This window comes from Aspergillus udagawae (assembly GCF_001078395.1).
Source record: "Aspergillus udagawae IFM 46973 DNA, scaffold_4, whole genome shotgun sequence".
NCBI lineage: Eukaryota > Fungi > Ascomycota > Eurotiomycetes > Eurotiales > Aspergillaceae > Aspergillus > Aspergillus udagawae.
In genome coordinates, this window is record NW_025091267.1 from 2,421,881 (window position 1) to 2,440,902 (window position 19,022).

At 49.9% G+C, this 19,022-nt stretch overlaps 8 protein-coding genes across 8 annotated transcripts; 3 read left to right on the plus strand and 5 right to left on the minus strand.

Moving 5' to 3' along the window:
• Positions 1-728: 728 nt before the first annotated feature.
• Positions 729-1,575, minus strand: Aud_006232 (uncharacterized protein; the record flags this gene model as incomplete). The annotated part of the gene is made up of 2 exons (XM_043291135.1): positions 729-1,228; positions 1,290-1,575. 2 exons carry the CDS (start codon positions 1,573-1,575, stop codon positions 729-731), a joined length of 786 nt encoding a protein of 261 aa, XP_043147070.1.
• Positions 1,576-2,436: 861 nt separating this feature from the next.
• Aud_006233 (uncharacterized protein) lies at positions 2,437-2,910 on the plus strand (the record flags this gene model as incomplete). The annotated part of the gene is made up of 1 exon (XM_043291136.1): positions 2,437-2,910. The coding sequence occupies one exon, from the start codon at positions 2,437-2,439 to the stop codon at positions 2,908-2,910; it is 474 nt and encodes a 157-aa protein (XP_043147071.1).
• Positions 2,911-5,527: 2,617 nt separating this feature from the next.
• On the minus strand, positions 5,528-5,857 carry Aud_006234 (uncharacterized protein; the record flags this gene model as incomplete). Its single annotated transcript, XM_043291137.1, has 1 exon — positions 5,528-5,857. The coding sequence occupies one exon, from the start codon at positions 5,855-5,857 to the stop codon at positions 5,528-5,530; it is 330 nt and encodes a 109-aa protein (XP_043147072.1).
• Positions 5,858-6,044: 187 nt separating this feature from the next.
• Aud_006235 (ankyrin repeat domain-containing protein) lies at positions 6,045-9,478 on the minus strand (the record flags this gene model as incomplete). Its single annotated transcript, XM_043291138.1, has 3 exons — positions 6,045-8,145; positions 8,200-9,297; positions 9,369-9,478. The coding sequence occupies 3 exons, from the start codon at positions 9,476-9,478 to the stop codon at positions 6,045-6,047; spliced, it is 3,309 nt and encodes a 1,102-aa protein (XP_043147073.1).
• Positions 9,479-11,444: 1,966 nt separating this feature from the next.
• On the plus strand, positions 11,445-12,362 carry Aud_006236 (Hsp20/alpha crystallin family protein; the record flags this gene model as incomplete). Its single annotated transcript, XM_043291139.1, has 1 exon — positions 11,445-12,362. One exon carries the CDS (start codon positions 11,445-11,447, stop codon positions 12,360-12,362), a length of 918 nt encoding a protein of 305 aa, XP_043147074.1.
• A 777-nt stretch (positions 12,363-13,139) lies between these two features.
• Positions 13,140-14,923, plus strand: Aud_006237 (uncharacterized protein; the record flags this gene model as incomplete). The annotated part of the gene is made up of 5 exons (XM_043291140.1): positions 13,140-13,289; positions 13,345-13,487; positions 13,539-13,602; positions 13,663-14,053; positions 14,109-14,923. The coding sequence occupies 5 exons, from the start codon at positions 13,140-13,142 to the stop codon at positions 14,921-14,923; spliced, it is 1,563 nt and encodes a 520-aa protein (XP_043147075.1).
• Positions 14,924-15,097: 174 nt separating this feature from the next.
• Aud_006238 (putative C6 transcription factor) lies at positions 15,098-16,882 on the minus strand (the record flags this gene model as incomplete). Its single annotated transcript, XM_043291141.1, has 1 exon — positions 15,098-16,882. One exon carries the CDS (start codon positions 16,880-16,882, stop codon positions 15,098-15,100), a length of 1,785 nt encoding a protein of 594 aa, XP_043147076.1.
• A 336-nt stretch (positions 16,883-17,218) lies between these two features.
• On the minus strand, positions 17,219-18,074 carry Aud_006239 (nuclear transport factor 2 family protein; the record flags this gene model as incomplete). Its single annotated transcript, XM_043291142.1, has 2 exons — positions 17,219-17,460; positions 17,516-18,074. The coding sequence occupies 2 exons, from the start codon at positions 18,072-18,074 to the stop codon at positions 17,219-17,221; spliced, it is 801 nt and encodes a 266-aa protein (XP_043147077.1).
• Positions 18,075-19,022: the final 948 nt, after the last annotated feature.

Consider the following 19,022-nt stretch of genomic DNA (forward strand, 5'->3'; position numbering starts at 1 on the left):
TAATTGGGAGTCGCCGAAGCCGAATTTCAGATATCAAGCCGTTCATGAAAACCATGCGTGAGCCTTGATTAAAGCTGGCTGCAACTCACAACTCTTGACCAACCCGTTCCATGCATGTATAGATAGCCACTATGCATTAAACTTCATAATCACTATGGATGGTTACCTGTTTATCCCAATTATGCACGCACCCTTCTCAATTGCCCAATTCTTGACGGTTCTGCCCTCCGAATGGCCGATTACTTCGGTATCTGCGCCATGTTTACTGAGAAGATCAATAACTCTCTCACGTGCGTAAGCTCCCTGTTGTTGAATGTAAAACGAGAGCGGAGTCCGCCCTAGATAGTCTTGAGCATTTACATCTGCCCCCTTCTTGATTAAGGTCAAGACAGAGAGTGCGCTTTCATCATAGGAGGCAGGAACCACAGCCAGGAATAACGGTGTTCATCCCTCTTTAGTCGCCTTGCTCTCGAGATGCTACGAGTCAGCCCGGCCTGGCATGCCGAATGAAAGGGTCTTCATGACAAAGACGTTTGTCTCAGACCTACCTGTCAAAGTTAATATTTGCTCGGAATACTTTTGCGCAAGAGACTATTGCATCAACGCATATGCAGACACTGTTTTTCACTAGACTGCGTAAATATAAGGCCCGGGATTGACTATTTCTTTACAGCCCTCTAGGCTACAAAAGACGTCCCGAAGAATGAGACAAGAACAGACCAAGGTTATTACCAAGGCTGCACACCATCCCGCTTGACAATCTTCCCTTCATCCTTATCCCTCTTTCCCTCCACAATATCCTTAACTAGTTCTGCCCCAACACTCGGGTGCGCTGCTCCCATTTTGCTAAAAACACCGCCAGCAAGTCCTGTAGCTAAAAGGCCAGGCGAGACAGCGAAGACCTTCACGCCATCCTCATTCAATACTCTGCGCCAGTCTCTGACAACCATGTTTAAAGCGGTCTTGCTGGCCCGATAGGCCAACAGGGACATATTCTGATCTTTCGGCCAGCCAGCTGGGGGTGACCTATTAAAGAAATAATTCGGCTCTGTTGTCTCCACCAAAGACGACGTGCCGCTAGTTATAAATAGCAAGCGAGGACTGGCGGATCTCAGAAGCAAAGGCACAAAGGTCTCGCTGACGATATGGGTGCCGGTGACGTTCACATCATAGGTCACATTCCAGGCTTTGCGGCGACCCATTGTGTCTCCACTAGGCAGCTGGATGCCTAATTTCCCGTCAGACTGATCAGCATGGTGAAATCTTCGAGGTGGACTAGACGCAGTTACCTGCATTGTTGATCAACACATCGAGTCGATCGTACTTGCTGGAGATTGCCTGATAAGCGTTTATGATGGAATCATCATCCGAGATATCAAGCTGGAAAGTTGAAACAGAACTGGGGCTCGTTGGGAACTCCTGTTTAAGGGCTTCGGCCGCAGCTTCCCCTTTTGAGAGACTCCGAGAAGCTAGAAGTATGTCATAGGGGTCATTGCTACCACACAATGCCCTAACAATCTCGAGGCCGAGGCCCGTGTTGGCTCCAGTGACAAGAACGATCTTGGGTGCTGCCATAGTGGTCGAAACGATGTTCGAATTTGGATACGCTGCTTGAGATTCAGAAAGAGGTGAGGGAGCAATTTTCCCCTTTATATATTACGATATTGGCAAGGAGGCCAATGTACGGATCAGAGACATGGGGCAGAGTTTATGGCAATGTCCTACATCATTTCGCTCTCCGCACTGCCGGACTCCGAAGCTCTGCGGATTTAAGCCTGCTTGCCAGTGCTAGTAAAACAGGAGGACTAACGAGCCATTAGTGATACGGTACTCTAATCATCCGTACATATATGAGGTTGGAATAGGACGGAGTTAAGAACATCATTTCGGGCTGCTCTATATCAACCTCCCTCAGAGGTTTTCTTTGCGATGTGGGTCTCAGAGCAAATATAAAAGTTACCAAAGTTGCAGGATTGGATGGAGTGGCTAGTGGTGGACCCTAGCTCCCGTATAGATACGGCCACGCTAGGCATTTGTTTCCAGCAACCACGAGTCCGAGATAGACATAGCACCTAAACACAAACTCGACAAAGCAGGTCTCATGTCCAAACTGGATGACCTTCCAAGGCCGATACGCGAGACATTTGAATTGAATACATTCACACCAGCATTATTAATAGAAGCCTTCGTCCGCTCTTGAAACAATTAATTGATCCGCCCATGGTCCACATATCAGATTCAGGGATCTTGGATTAATCAGTTTGAAGAGTGACCAGGCATCTCAAGGCCAGTTAATTGACCACATGTCTCCCGTTTCAGCTAAGGCGATCACAGACGAGCGGCCACCCTCGAAGTCATAGCACGACAAAGGGGATATTTTTATAGGTATATTAGTGAAATGCAAGGTGTCATGAGATAGGTGGAGCTATTTCAACCATGCTAGTGTACAGCGAATCGCGAAGCGTTATTGTTCTGGGAAATTATCCCCGTCGGCCATCGCAGAATACCTCCACAGTCTTTCAACTGTTCTCGGATACATCTCAAAAGAACAGCTGGCCAGTGCTGGAGCAACCAGAGACCCTGGTTCAGGCTCATCACTGCCGCAAAATGTGCCAGGATTATAAGTGCTCCTGGATGCCGCGCAGTACACATATCCAGGAATATGCTGTTCATATCTTTGACCAACGTAAAGATGGCCATTATGTGATGATTATTGCCGGGATTCTCAAGAAGGATTTTCATGCATGTGAAAAGCCGTTCGACAGTATCCAGGCAAGTAGCTCGATGCTCACCCTCACATATTCCTCGTATAAAGTCCCGAAGGATAGGCAGTTGTGGAAAATGGGCGTCGAGGTTGCAAGCAACTTCAAGCCTGTTCTGGGAATATTTCGAGGCCATAAACGGGTCTGAGGGGACCACAGAACTTAGATATTGCTGGACAAAAGCAGTAGTGTGTCTGCTAAACTGAATAGCATGTAGGAAGTCCTCAATAGGATCGACATCAGAACGATCGGAGTTGAAACAAGTCGGGCGATGAATAGGCTCCACGACAGCATACAGGGAAGTGAAGGTGGAAAACGCCAAGATGGCTTTGTGGTGTGAACTATCAAGGCGCTGGAAATGCGGTCTGGCGCGGCTGATTGCAGCTTGTTGGTGCGCCAATGCCCGGGCATACCAGCTCGTGCAAGAGTGGTCCTCACCAAAACGCCTCAGAGACATCAAGGCAAGTATACTGTTAAGCAAATAGGGATGAGAGAACCCAAGACGGATATAACCATGCTTGAGCTCCCGATCAAGCTCCGACGAGCCAGGTATCAGAGGATGACGATACCAATAGTCCAAGAGTTCAAGGTCGGCAAGGCTGTCGTCATTGAGAGGTATGGTTGGTAAGGTCGGTGAAGAGAAGCTGCAGGGAATTGACAGCCGCTTACAGTTCAGACATCGAGGGCGGTCCTCGTTGCACTGACGGATAGTCAGATATGGCTGATCTACTTGACGATCAATGTGTCTCTTACCCGACTGTGCCGCACCTTGCATTGCGCACATCCATCTCTTGATTTCTTGTGGGCCTTCCGCTGCCTCTGCATATTGCTAGGCTTTAGCTAGCAAGAAATGAGCTGAAGATTGCGTAGTAGTGCACCAGTAGGAGATGCACGGGGAAGGGAGGTTTGGCTGGTGTGAGTCTGGCCGTATTTATACGGTAGCCCGCATCCTATGTAGTTTGGCTGCGGTGGAACCCCCGCCTAGTCCGTAAATGATGATTCATAAAGAAAAGTATCCAATCTTCTACAGTTCTAATTCCCATGCATGGCACGTGATTGCGTCCAAATCGATGCTCTGGATTATGGAGATATCGGTCCTATCTTATCCCCGTCCCCGTCTCTGGTCGAGTGGAGTATCGCCCAATTCTTCACATTGCTGGGTCCCGAACAAAACAAACCCTTATCGTTATCTGGAACGTCCCTTAACACTATTTAAAAGAAATAATGCGAAAGCAAACTACATACCCCGGAAAAACACCTAAAAGCATACCTGGCGCCATGGCTGAGTTTACAAAAGCTGAATTAAAGGAATGTCTGCTGATGCCGCTAGGCATTGACTTTTGAGTAAGCTGCAGGTATTGGGACAATGGCTATAGCGGAGTCCGCCCCAGGATTTACATCTGCCCCCTTCTCAACCAAGAAGGTCAAGACAGCCACTGTGCTTTCATCATAGGAGGCAGGAACCACAGCCAGGAAAAACGGTGTCCATCCCTCTTTAGTCGCCTTGCTGTCGAGATAATAAGAGTCAGAAAGTGACCAGAGCAGCTCAACCACATCTATCCACCCAGCCTGGCATGCCGAATGAAAGGGTAGAGCATTACTATCGTCCTATGCTAAGCGGTCAGTCCCGTTTTCAACAGTAACTGTATTGTCTCCAGGGATGCTTGGTATGCCGCAACATGCAGCAATGACCCGCCCAAGGGACAGTATACACTTGAATTATTATACCACCTTTCTGACGGCAGCGGCTGGTTAACAGCGCCCCCTGCCTTTTCCAGGAATAAGTGGATGATTTGCGGATTCCCATTAATCACTGCTTGGGCCAAGACAGGGATACCTAGGTGGTCGACTACCTGCGCATCCGCGCCATAGTCAAGCAGCATCTGGATCATCTCTAGCCTCTGAGCGGTCTAGATGGCCGAGTGAAGTATGGGCCTGATTCACTGTGTGTCGCTCCTCATCCAGTTTGGATTGGCTCCACGAGCAAGCAGAAGCTGAATGACTCGTATCTGGGCCTCCCAAGACACCATTCTCCGCACGAAGCATCGTCTCATGCTCATCCCCTAGACAGTACGCCGCAGCCTGCGCCAGTGCCTGGTCGAGGGTCTGCGGCGGATTGGGCCGGGGTAGTACCGCAGAAGAATCCCCAGTGATGTCGCATGATGATTCGCAGACCGTCAACAACACAAAATACTAATCGATGATTGGCTGTTCTAGGTCAAGGTATATGCATAGAGTCCAACAATTTGCGAACTGATGGCATAGGTCCCTGATGCATCACCATTTGTGATCTGGTTCTTAGCTTCTACAGGTGCAGTAAGTAGGCACAACATCCAGCCTGAGTTGCATGCCCTAAGCATTGTTGCTAGTAACACAGTGCTCACTCTAGGAGAGCTAGAAAACATAAGAAAACAAGATGCTGAAAGGTTTTTAGCGTGCTGCAGCTAACCATGACTGTAGTGCATGTGACTGTTAACAACAAAAGCATGTGAGGTTTAAGTTGCAGGATGGGTAGTGCTAACCGGCCGCGTTGACACGCAGATCCGAATACAATGTAAAATATATAATGCATTATATGCACATTATTAGAAAGACTTGCGGAACCAAGCAAATCTAGGATGTCTAGCTACGAGCACAGAGCACAAGGCCAAGATCAAACACCTATAAGTGACTCACATGAAGATGGACACGTGCTTGGCGTAAATAGATATCCCATCTAATGTCAGGTTCACGCATATATGCATATGTCTAGACACACGTTCTGCCTAGAACTCAAGCTCAAACCCACCGGTTCTAGCTAGGCTTTTGAAGTTCCCCAATGAATGTTTCCATCTATCTGGGGAGCCAAATCCTGTGTGCAACCGCTTTTTGTTGAATGCTTCTGTTGCATATGTAAATGGAGACTTGCCTTCCTTGTCTCTGTCATTCACAGCTACATTGATTCCCCAGGCAAGGTTAAGGATCTCTTTGCTCGTTGTACCATGAATAGCTCCGTGGTGCAAGATATTTTTCCCAGTTTTGTCCTTTGCGGTCAAGTCGACGCCGTAGGCTGATAGAGCCTCCAGGAGTTCAACATCCACCCTCCAGCTGCGCATTGCTAGATGTGCTAGGTTCAAGCCTTCTGAGCTTGTCCAGAGCGCATCGGCTCCTTATTCCAAACGAAAGCGGGAGATTTATGTCCCGTCTGACAGTGTGAATCCTCGCAAGTATAAACTTATTGGGGATTCGTCTTCGTCAACATCCATTAGTCTCACTCCAAGATGAAGCGAAATTGTGATCATATCAATGGAACAGAAACCAGATTTCAGATAGTGATGCATCAAGGATCTGCCCTCGTGTATCTGTTTCAAGGCAGAGTTGTTGACTTGCAGTCTCATCCTTGCCAAGGATCGCCCGTACTGTGTCACACCTATGTTCGCGCACAGCATAGTGTAAAGCTGTCAGGCCCTCGGCATCCACGGTTTCAATGGAGCAACCACTGTCAAGTAACTTGCGAACAATTGTTAAAGCTCCTGCACTGCACGCGAGGTGTAGTGCTGTTTGACCTTTCAAGTTGGGCGCGAAAACATTAGCCCCCTTCGCGAGTAGTGTGTCAAAAACCACTTCAGCGTCACTTTTATTAAATTGAATTTTATGAAGTGGAGATTCGCCTTCAGCATTCTGGATATTCACGTCGATGGTGCTGCTTGCAAGGAGTGCTTTGAATACCCCAAATCGCTGTTCGTCAATATACTGACAAATCTCATCTGCTTCGTCTCCATAGTCGTCGGATATGTAATCGACAGAAAGTTCCACCTGCCACCTGTTGTCTGTCCAGGCGTCATCATCTGGCAAAATATTCCAACTCTTGGTGCTCTTTCTGATACCCTGGCTCAGAGCAAAATGTAGCGGCGTGTCCCCGTTCTGAGAGCGCACATTTGGATTAGCGCCCTTGCTCAAGAGATATTCTGCCATTGCACAATGGCCAGTGCAAGCTGCGAAGTGCAGCGGCGTGAGGCCGGCGGCATCCCCAATTCTCTGCTTCGCCGAGTCAGCCAGCTGATGTTCCTGGTAGAGGATTTTCCCGTCTTTGACGATCCTGGTCCAGACTTTCCTCTCGATGCCAGAATTGATATTGACGCCCGCCTGGAGAAGTAAGTCCGCAACCTGGCGACCTCCGGTTGCGACTGCATAGTGGAGTGGAGTCATGTTATCAACATCGCACCAGGTAGCGTTAATGCCTCGCGATAACAGCAGTTCTGCCAGGCAAACAGTGTCTGGCCTTGCGCCAATCACTGTCAAATGTAATGCATTTCGATTCATCGCATCCAGTGCATTAACTGTGGCTCCAGCGCTCAGGAGCTCTTTTACAGCGGCAACTTTAAAGTTGTCTGCTGCAGCCAGTAGGGGAGTCTGCCCATCCAAATCCCTAAGCTCGGTAAGTGCACCTTTACTTAAGAGGAGGCAGATCAGCGTAGTGTCGCCTTCACTTGCTGCGTAATGCAGGGCCGATTTGTACTCCGTATCAGTTGCATTCACATCAAGTCCTTCATGAAGAAGTTCCTCAGCGGTCCGTATCTGCCCACCCATCACTGCCCAGTGTAATGCGGTTCGTCCAAAGCTATCCACTGCACTACGACATGCTTCATCTCTCAGAAAGTCTATGACTTGCTCATTTATGCCGAAATATGCCGCGAGATGTATTCCCATGATTCCTTGTGTTTTTCTGCCTGCACCGAAAGGTGAACCTCGTGCCAATAGAACCTGTGCTGCACTGGCACGCGCTGGGCCACAGTGAAGGAATCTGGATATTAACGCTTTGACCTTCAGATACACTTCCCTTGCATGTAGACCCCAGTTTTGGGCGGCATAGGAATAAATGGGGTAACTCTCCAGTCGTGCGTTGAACTCCTCATCAGCGGCACAAGGACCTTCTTTGAAAGAATCAAATGAGAGATACGTCAAACATGAAGCCGCAATGCTATAATGTGCATCTGGGAACCACCTTGTCCATGTTCGCAGGAAGTATTCCTGTGTCGTATAGTGGACCAGTCGAATCATACCACTGTAATCATCAATTGTGACCAAGCCTGCACACACGGAGACCATGTCATCGAGGTCAGGGAGGTTCTCCTGGTCGAACTCAGACGACTCTAGCTCTACGGCAAGAGCATTCTGGAGCTCCACTGTGGTAAGCTGTCTGGTTGCACAAGTAATCCACGACAAAATGTCTTTGGCCATCTCCCTCTGGTCTGGTACTTGCGCGTCAATGCACTCCATAACATTACTATATGCCTCATCATAAGTTTTTGATCCAGCAGATAGCTCCTTAAGTGCGGTGCGAATCGCCTTTCGGGACTTCTTTCCTACCAGTGAATCAAGATAAAGTCGGGCAAGGAGAAACCTGATCCAATATTAGATTGGGTGTCAGATGTAGACAGTAGCATAGAGAACTCACATCCCATCAACAACGTTGGCGATCCCTGTAACTATCTCCTCCTGTAGTTCTGGATTTCTTGAGACGAATGACGGTAACTTATCCAGATTGGCGTTCAGATATCTCATCATGTCTGGCTTTGCTGCACGAATTTCTAGTGTAGTCTTATGTTGAAACTTGGCGACAACATCTGGGATGAATCTTGAAGTTGCTAGGAATCCCACGGGATATTGGAGCTGAAGGTTGAATATCTCGTCTAGAATTTTCGACCGAGACCCATCGTAGGTTTGGCATTCGTCCAAAGCGTCAATTACAATATATATTCGTGAAAAGTGACGGCAAATCGAATATAAAGCACTGCGTATTTCGCTGATTGACGGCCGCGTTGCTTTGATTCTGTGTTTATCGTGAAGGATTTTTATGCTGTCAGGCAAGGATGTCTGCACCTGGATAAACTGCCTGAGCAGGCTTGCGAGTAGGTCTTCGAGCTTTTGCTCCTCACGGCGTTGGTAGTCGCAATAGAGGTATGAAATCCCAACTTCACTGTCGTTTCCGTATCGGGAATAAATCTCGTCGACGATGACAGATGAAAGGATGGTTTTTCCAGCACCTGGAATACCAGGGCAGAACAATGTCTGGTTTGGTGAGACAATCCACTTTTGAAACTCTGGTGTATCTAGAAGCCATTTGCAAGTTCCTTGTTGGCGTCGACTGCTGTACTCGCTTTGTTTCATTGCATAAGTAGCTGGGGAAAGCCAGTTAAGTATCATCTCGTATTGCTGATCATCTTGGTGTTTCACCAGTCTTGTGACATCCGAACAAACGATGCGCCCATTGAATGAGTTGAGAAAGCCAACATTACTGCTGATACGGAGTCGAAGATCGCGAATATCCTCCGGTTCCCAGCTCAACCTTTTCCATGCCCTTTTCAGAATGTTCTTTGCGTTGTTGGAATCAGCGTCCAGCTCCTTGTATTTGTCAATCGTCCATTCAGTTTCAGCGAGGAGGTTACGGCAGCTTCCTATTATCCTTTGTAGCTCGGTTTTCTCTTGAACATTTAGCTCTTTGCTGGATAAATTAACTTCAACATCTTGCATCGCGAATGAGAGGTTTCTGAATCTAGTCCATGAGAACCACCATGAATCAGTTTCACCATACAAGCAAGGTTACAAGATAAGAGCAGCTCTTACTCATCTGTAATAGTCTTGAATTGAGCAGGCGCTCCCAAAAATTCTTTTCGGATCTTCCTGGCATGCTCAATAACGGTAATGAAGTCTCCAACGCTGAATCCAAAGCTCATATTGATGGATTTTGATGGAGTGATGTATCTGTATGACAGACAACGCCACGCTACGGAAGTCTAGCAAAGCTGGACAAAACACACTTAAACTGGAAGATTAGTGGGGAGAGGGCTGTTCATTAAATGCGTTCAAGAGCTTGTTAAGAAGCGGGGTGGGTGACTTCCTAGCTACTAGAATGCAGGCATACAGGGTTTATTCAAGCATTCTAAGTGGCTAGCTACGTAACTATTAAAAGCATGTACAGAGGGCACTGCCATCTATGTATCAAAGAGCAAAGAAAGGAAGCAGGCCATGATACAACATGTACCCTCCTTTCAACAGAATACTTGATCATTTCCATTCTGCTTCATTTCTCTTCCCGCCTATCCATAGCAGGAACATCTGCTTTCACTTTGCTTATATAATGAGCAACTATAACTTGAGATATATTAAATCTGACGTTTTAGCACTACAGCAGACTATTGGCTGTATGGTTAGCAGTTGGTGTGTAAAACATGATTAAGTTGCCTGAGGGGCTACATAATAAAGTGTTCTCTTAATAACTGGAAAATGGTAAGGAGATTCTGGCGAGGATTCCAGACCTAAATGCCGGCCATAGTATGTTGTGGCCAGTGAAGTTACAATACTTGATTTTGTATGGCGTGCTGGTTTCGCCCCATTCAATCTGCTTTGGCTAACTTGGTTTAAATCATGTGCAGCTTGGCAACATCCTTCACATCCTGGTTTCTGAAATCCTTTCTTGGAGCTCTCCTCTTAACCTAACGTAGTGGGCGCTGAGTATATCCTGATGGAGAGAGTGAAAGACGCGTGTTAAGTAAGGTCTGGGATGCCTTGTCTAAGGCCTAATGCTTTAGCATAGTAAAAGCTCTGGTAGGAATTAAGCAGAAACTTATGAACGTAAGGTTTGTGCTCCACAGGAGCTTATACTGTAAGGATATATATTTGCATGGTAGAAGCATCATTGACCTTACCGAGCCGGAACAAGAGGCTATGTTGATTTATTATTGATCTAATAACGCAGTGTTCCATTTAGGAGGACCAAAAGCAAGAACTAGGCATAAACCAGGGCCCTTATATGACTCTGATCTGCTTATTTTCTTTCACCATAGATTGATAAGTTACTACCTAGGGAAAATGGCCGAAAAATATCTTTCATCCATTGCAAGACATGAGATTACCAGAATCTGAGAGATGGCGGGCACGCCGCTGGGGATCGTTGCGGCCGTGTGCATTTCCATTCCGACTGTTTATTTTGTGGGGGATCGTATCCATGCTGCGAGCCCTATGATCAAGGAGATAGCGAAAACGCATGGGTAGTTGGATGACTTGCTGTCCTGTCCGCTGTTGACCTGTATATCTATGTTGATATAGTTAGATACAGTTTATTATTCAAACACATTCTTAACTTGTACATGTATCTTTCATTGGAGTTTCTAGTTTTGGCCTTGATACATGCTTCATTTTGGAATTCTGAACGCTTACCTCACTGCAGTTGCATATCACAGACGTATCCTACGAATGATCAAGCGATAATCTTTGGGGTCTTGATCTATATCCGATCTCCGAGCCCGTCTCCGGGGAAAACCCCGAGAAATGCTCTGTCGGAGACTACCAAACCCCGAGACCGATTTGCCTCCCCGGACTTGATAATCATTTATGGCAATGACAGTATACGTAGTCTCTTCTGCCTATCAGTACCATCACGTCTTCACGGTGAGTCTGACGAGTACTTGTCTGCCTGGGTGGCAATTCAAGGCCACAAGGTGTACGTGTACATACAAGAAGTTGACTCATGACAGTCATTGTAGCGGCCCTGGATAGGTATATATATCGTAGTCAAATCCGTAGAAATCTCAACCGGGCAGAGTTACAGACCAGATCAAGTACATACGATCATTAGTCATCCAGCTCAATATGCAGCATTCATGTCATTTCAGTCAGCATCCCCTAGCCTGGGATATCTCCATGCTAGAAGAACATCCTTTCTTTGCTCACCATCATCCCCCTCCATACCATGACAGCTTCGAAAGCAGCTCCGGGGAGCCCTCAAAATGCGGGGAAAGGGGGGACAAAGAAAGAGCCAAAAAGGGTAAGGAAGGTGATGAACATCCAGATAAGCCAGAATTCCGATTCGGTCATTCCTGTGGCCGTGGCCGTGGTGGTCGCGGATTTTTCCGTCGCCATGAGCAGGAGCATGGATTCAGCCGATGGGCTGCACACGAAGGTCCAGGACTCGGACATCATCACCACCACTCTCACCATGGACGAGGTGGTCTAGGCCCTCAATTCCACGCATGGGGAATGTTCAGCGGACTAGGACGAGGTCCGGGAGGGAGAGGGGGCAGAGGCTTCGGCCATCATTTTTACAACTTCCACCATATGCACCCTCGCTTCCGCTCTTCTCACCACTCACCCGACACAGCCAGTTTTACGCCTCTGGTCGACATCTTCGTCACGTCTACCGAAACGATCATCCACGCCTCGCTTCCGGGAGCTCAAAAATCGGATTTGAGCATCGCCTATGACCCATCGCGCTCTACCCTCCGCATGGCTGGTGTCGTGCACCGTCCTGGAGTTGACGAAGAGATGTACAGGGCTTTGCTGGTTGGGGAGAGAGGCCGTCACGTGGGGGTGTTTGAAAGGGAGGTGCCAATCTCCCATAACGTTGCCGTGGAAGGGATCCAGGCTCGACTGGTGGATGGGGTTCTGAGGGTTGCACTTCCTAGGGTTGAGGGAGAAGTTGGACAACCCGACGAGGAAATGGACGAGGTGGAAAAGGAGGGCGCAAGTAGTGAATTGAACATTGAGGGAGAAGAGGAAGAAGAACACGAGGATGTGGAAGAGGAAGTTGAGAGGGAGTATGTGAAGGTGGATATTCAGTGATTGCTTTTCATCATAGTATAAAACCAGGATCGTATAGGGTAGAATAGCGCATTGAATCTATTCCACCCTAATCACACACATGGCAAGAATTTTGCTGATAAGTTTTAGTAAGTCCCACTAATGGTAGTCTGTCTTGCCGCTCGAGTTGACAATAATAGCACCTGGCTGCAAGCTCCAAGGCTAATACTCATTCTCAAGGACTGGCAGTCATGGTGGTGCAGGTAGCAGTGCATGTAGCGATCTTGATTAGCTTAGAACTGGCTGAGTGTTCTTTTTGCTTCCTGGTGCTGGATGGTGGATAGTCCTCGTCAGCAGAGTCATCAGAGTCTGGGAACTCTTGACTCGGAGGGCAGTATTTTAGAGGCTCCTGACAAAGTGAGGTATTTCGACTGCCCAATGAAGTGATAGGCTGTAGCCGGTCGAATCGCCGATGTTGTCAGAGCCTTGAAATGTGGACTCCGGGGTTCTTTTGCGTGAGAGAAAGTTTGTCCCTGGTCTCGGGTTTATGTTGTTGTTGAGGGGCCAATTTTAGGGGAGCCGAGGGAAAGACAAGTTAGGTAGAGTAGAACGTAGACTTATAACCCGTAAAGAGACTGTTATGGGGCTTACAAAATATAGAAGTGAATGCTAGCATATGCGCGAAGTGAAGAAGCTCTTATCTTATCGGCCCTAGGAGACACACACGCTAACCAGAGTTGTCAGCTGCGGAGAACAAGGACAACAGCTCGTTCTCGCACCGAACCATCTACCAGTCCAGCTTCAGACCTCGGCTTAAAAATGCGGAGAAGAATCACTTTTGTCCAGAAACCGGAAACTCCCTTTCACGTTGACCAGGCCGTGCTAACGAGCGATGCGCTGTCCATTACACACCTGGACGGGGCGCGCGAGGAGCGGGCAACATTGGGCTTTGATGAGCTTCCCTCAGAGGTAAGCTGGTGACTCTACAGTTAGCAGTGAGCTAAACTGATTTATGCCTGTATAGATCTGGCAGGTTCTGAAATCGAGTCACGAGCTTCACATCCGGTGGGTGACGGAGCGGCCTTATGAGATCGGAGCGCCGTTTTCCAGTCGGATATCGCCTGGGTTGCATGTTTACTATACCCCTGGGACATCGGGGGAGACAGGGTGCGTATCTACGAGAGGTATTCTCTGAGCAGTGGTTAATGTAGGTTACAGGAAGGGATTGTGCTTGCTGTTAAAAAAGGTATTCGATGAGTCGCTGGAATGTGACAGCCTCAGGGTAAGTTCAATTCGTCGGTCATTGAATCGCGGGATGCACTCTAACTCTCGAGTTCTTTAGTCCTCCTTTATCCAACCTCCTATCCTCTCGGAACGATTTGCTACCACTGCCGCCTTCCAGTACTACAGTCGTCTCCCCTCCATGCAGAATCTCGTCTCTTTCATTCAACACAAGTTCTGTGACCGGTCGGACGAGACATGCTTTCGTCATGCGGAATCAATACTCTCTGCCGACTCGGTGGATGTCAACTATGATAGCATCTCGCATGCGCTGACCGTTTCTGGGTATTGGTCGAAATCACCGGGCCAAGGATGGACCGAGCAGATCAAGAAGCATGCCGCAGATACACACCAGGTCGAGGTCGGGCTTCTCGGTGTGGAGAGCGCCATCGAGCCCGAGGAACTGAAAATGGGTGGTCTACTTGGAGTTGTGGGACAGGACGAAAAGTTGAGTACGTTGTATACAGGAGCACATCTGAAGTTTCCAGCAAGCTGACACCGTTCCAGAACCAACCCTATTCTCATTTCCTTCGCGCCATCATCCTCTTCCAGCTGATGCGACCTACACCATCTCCTTCCCCGCTCCAACTGGGCTCCATCCCACCCTGACCATATCCCTGCCCCGCGCGTCGCTGAAGCAGCCCCCCGCACCTCCAGACGCGACATGCGCCCTCCACACATACCTGACCCTGCCATCGTGGATCTTCGGTGACAAATACCAGCTCTCAACAACAGACCCCCTCTTCCTGAGTTCCCACAATCTGGCCGCTCTCCGCGCCGTCGCAGGAGAAACCGACCTCGAAGCCCCGGACTGGTTCGTCTCCCGCTGGGGCTCAAACTGGCTGCTCGAGCTCGCAACGCCCCTGCAACCGGATGCCAGCCCAGAGGAGTGGAACGCCACGATCCCCCTGCACCTGCGATACCTGCCCCCCTCCGAGTCCGGGTACCACTCCGCTGCGCTTCCATGGCCGATTGTCTTCTGGGCCTGCACGGCGGAAGACGGTACCAAGATGGGTGTCAACCCGTTTGATCGGGTGAATCTCGGCTGGGAGGGCTTGTTCGGCCCGCGGACGATGTTCTATCAATTACACCCGGCGCCGGCGGAGGGCAAGGATCAGCTTGTGGAAGAGCTGGAAGTCCCTGTTCTGCGACTGCGAGAGGATGGTGGATTTTTCCGGGGCAGGACCATCGAGCTGGGGACGGTCGTGGTCGTTGGGCTGGGCCTGCTGTGGGTTCTGTGGAAGCTTGGCGTCGTCGTGCGGACGGCAGGCACAAGAAAAAGGACCCAGAAGAGAAAAGACAAGCAGGGCAAGGCCGAGTAGCGTTCAGTTTATGTCAATACCAAGGGATGCCCATGTACATATTACTTCGAGGGACCAAGTCCTGATAATGCCACGCATTGAAACGAAACATAGCTAGTAATGTAAGCCAAAAGCCAAGGGTATCTCACTGCCTCGAACAAATATCCATCACAACCAAAACGAATCTGCAACGCGTCAAATCCCCATCTCCGGCAACGGCCACGGCACATCCGTCATCAGGAACTGATCCAGATCGAAATTCTGCAAACTCGGCATATCGATCATCAGGTCGCCCAGCCAGGACATCTCCGACAGATCGGCCACAGACGGCGGCGGCGGCGGCTGTGCTGGGCGCTGCAGCGAGGTAGACCCTCCCCCCGCAGTAGCATCGATGCTGACCTGCGGCGCCGTGGCGGCCGCGTTCGCGTTGACGCGTAGAACATCGCGGAGCGCCCGCGTGTCTTCTTCCTTGCGGCGTTGATGCAGTAGAATAAGCAGGTAGGCGGTGCTGTAGGCTTCGCGCATGACCTCTGTGTCGTAGGCGGCGGCGATCTCGCGGAGGGTGCGCATTGCTTCGCCCAGGAGGGCGAGCGAGGCGCGGCTGTCGATGGCCAGGAGGGTGCAGACGATCTGGAAGGGGACGTTGGCGATCTGGTGCCAGGGGCAGACGGAGGCGACCATTTCGCGGGCGGCGCGGAGGCCGGTGCCGGCCAGGGCGAGAACGCGGTCGAGCAGGTCGCCGGAAATGCTGGAGTTGAGGGCGCGGAGCCGCCGGTACAGGCAGAGCATGAGGTTGCACTGCGCGAGGATCAAGGGTGGCTGGACGTGGATGACGTCGAGGACGGCGGCGAGGGCGGACTCCAGGCCGGGCGCGTCTTGGGTTTGCTTTGGGTCGAGGCTTTCCGAGACGGGGAGGAGATTGAAGATCTCCGAAGGGCTGTTTGGGGACCGTGGTGCGGGTGGGAGAGAGGTTGCGCCATGCAGGACGACTCGGGACCGGCCGAGTTCGAAGGAGATCCACACGTTGAGGTGGCGGGCCATGCCGAAGAGACGGCGGCGGATTTCTGGGGCGCAGGGTGTGGTCGTCTGGCCGAGGGAGGTGTCTGGTAAGGGCTCGAGATGAAGACCCGACGCCTCGATAAGGTGCATCAGCGTGCAGCTGGCCATCCAGGCGACGTGGGGGGATGCTGTCATGCGGAGATACGCGACTCGGAGCACCCAGCCGGTGACGATGTCCACCGACGGGGGGTTGTCGACGAGCAGGCTATGTTCAAGGATGCGTCGAGCGGTTTGGACCACTCGGTACTCCGCCGGGACGGCTCGTCGCCGTGAGAAGAGAAACCCGAGCGCCGCAATGCCGCAGAGTACCGCATCGTAGGGCCCGTATGGCAGGGCAGACTCGGACGAGGAAGGCAGCCATCGTCTGCTGACCTGGCGGAGCACAACATCTCGGTCAAGGAATGGGTAGCACGGATCGACTTTTTCAAAGTAGAACGTCATCAATGATCGCATCTCGTCCTGGGAGATGATGTCCACGATAGGCACGTCAGTGGCCGAGGCCGACGTCGGCATGGACGATGGTGGCGGGTGACGAGCGCCGACGTTCCAGGCGAAAAGATGCAACCTCGGCGCATTGGCCGGATCCAGCTTGAGACCTAGCCTGCGCACAAAGGCAGCGCCCGAATTGGCCTCGAGGGAACTGACGTCGATGCTCGTCGAGTCCCCCGGAGTCGACTGCTCCTGGCTCTTCGGCCGGGGTGTCTCTTCGATGACACTAGGTCTACGCATCGATAGACCGACTGATGGCCGAAAGACCTTGATATCTTTCTTCTTGCGAGATTCGATATCGTAATGGCACTCGGAGGCCGACCCCAACTGTACACAGGTGCTACATGGTTGGTCACCAGAGCACTTCCGTTTGCGCGACTGGCATGATGTGCAGGCGATTCTGGAGCGCTTTCGCGGTCCTGGCTCGGTCATGGTGTTTCAGAGCATTTCACATCAGCAATCGTTGAGAAATAATTTGCGGTAGAAGGCTCTCTCTCAGTTGTGGGGGCGTTGTACGGGGTACTCCAGATGGGGGTGGACGATGATTGTTTTGGTTGTGTTCATGTGAAGTGGTCTGGGAATTACGCTGCGGAGGGGCCAACTGGTTTGTTTTTCTCGCTGTACAACAATAGCTTATCCACAACTCTCGATTGATTCGCATTTTGATTAAATTTGTTGAGTATGAATGCATAACTAAATCAAGGTGCAGAGCTATGATTTCAGTCGATATTTCGCTAACACTGATAAACAATTTATAAACCAATTATCTCAACCTTCATACTTTCGTCCGTCTGGATACCCCATGAGATCTTCCAATTTCTTTAGGTCAGGCATGCCTGCAGGGCCAGGCATGTAGTGAATATTATTTCGGAAAGTGGTTCCATTCCACCAGATTTCGTTCTTATGGAGTGCTTCCATGATCCGGGCAGAGTCGATATACGTGCGGATTTCCACCATCTGCCCCTGATCCCATCGAGTTACCCAGACGTTGACAATGTCAAAGTCATCTCCTGCATGTTGTCCCATGTCAGCACTGCTCCCTGAACATGATTGACGCAGATTCACCTGAATTCATCACCCCTCTGAAGTTGACCTCCTGCACAGACCATCGCTCATTACAGCCTCCATGGATCGCTTGGGGGTGGATCTCAAACTTGTCCGCATGGTCGAGGAACAGAACACTCACTCGCCGCAGGGCATTGACATAGAAATGCAGCAGGTCGTTGTAGTGACCCGCAATGGGATGGTGTCCGACCACGGTGAAACTCACGTTCTTGTGGATAAGGGTGAAGAGCTTGTTCATATCCTTCTCCAGATCTTTGAATGAGTCCCAAATGTGCATCTGCGAGACGTATTTGCAGTCTGTCGACGGGTTCTCGAACTTGAATCCCTCTCGATCCCTGTGGTCTGGGGGACGGTCGACAAGCCCGTCGCCATTACATCGGCCACTGGGGTCGACAATGCCAGAACCATCGCACCCGGGAGCTTCTAGAAGAGATTGGGATTGTGGGACTGGCTGTTGCTGGTGTTCGTAGGATTGAAATGGCAGCACACCCCAGCCAAGGGTCTCTGCTGGAAGTGTTATGGCTATGAGGGCCTGAATGAGGTAATTGAAGCAAACCATTGATTACTAGGGAGACTCTGCTCGATGGGAACCACATTATGACCCTTTACAGAGGAACCTGGTGTTCGATATATAGCAATGGCTTTCGTCTTGCCTTGGAGGTCCCGGCGATGAAATTTCCCGATTTGATGGAAGCTGTGCGACAAAGTACTACCCTGTACCCCTACAGTCATGCTTGAGGTGGCGTAGCATGAAGCTCGCACGCCCTGAAAGTCGCCGATTCGCAATTGCTCAGCAGCGGAAAGCTCAGGGTGATGGATTTTGTATCCCCTACTCAGGAATGACAAGTGATACGGTTTCACAGAAGCATAAGTACCCGTTGTAAAATGTTATCTAGTAGATCCGATAAATTGATGGTTCTTCCCCTTCTCTTTCTACGAATGCATGCTGTTTCAGATATTATTTCGACACACTGATGTCAAATGATAAGATACAGAGCCACCAATTCGCTAGTCCATAGCAATTAGACTAGATAAATCTAGTGTATTCCCTAGAAGGTAAGAGGAATCATGGAGGGATTATCTTTCTGATTTAACCAATGAAACACCGTATTGTCAAAAGTGTCCCAAGTACCCATCTTGGCTGTTGAGAGTTGGGACTAGATCCGGTGAGTCATATCTCAAGATAAGCCATTGATGATGACACCATTGTGATGAAGGAGATCCCTTAGTGCGCCCAAGGCATTATCTGATGAGCGGTGTCTCTGACTCTCTATCCACTTAAGTTACTCCAAGTATGTAGAGATCACAATCAGGAAGATAATCGCATTATCAATTGCTGCAGAATTGCCCAATCCATAGCGTAATGAGTTGCCAACAAACAAAAAAGAAAAAAAAAAAAAAAGGCTGGCGGAAAAGCCCCTCCGATCCCGGAACTCGAAATACAGCTCCTGTGATTGGTCCATCAGCCCCTCTGGGCCCTGGCAGTCGGTGTAGCGGGGCACGTGCC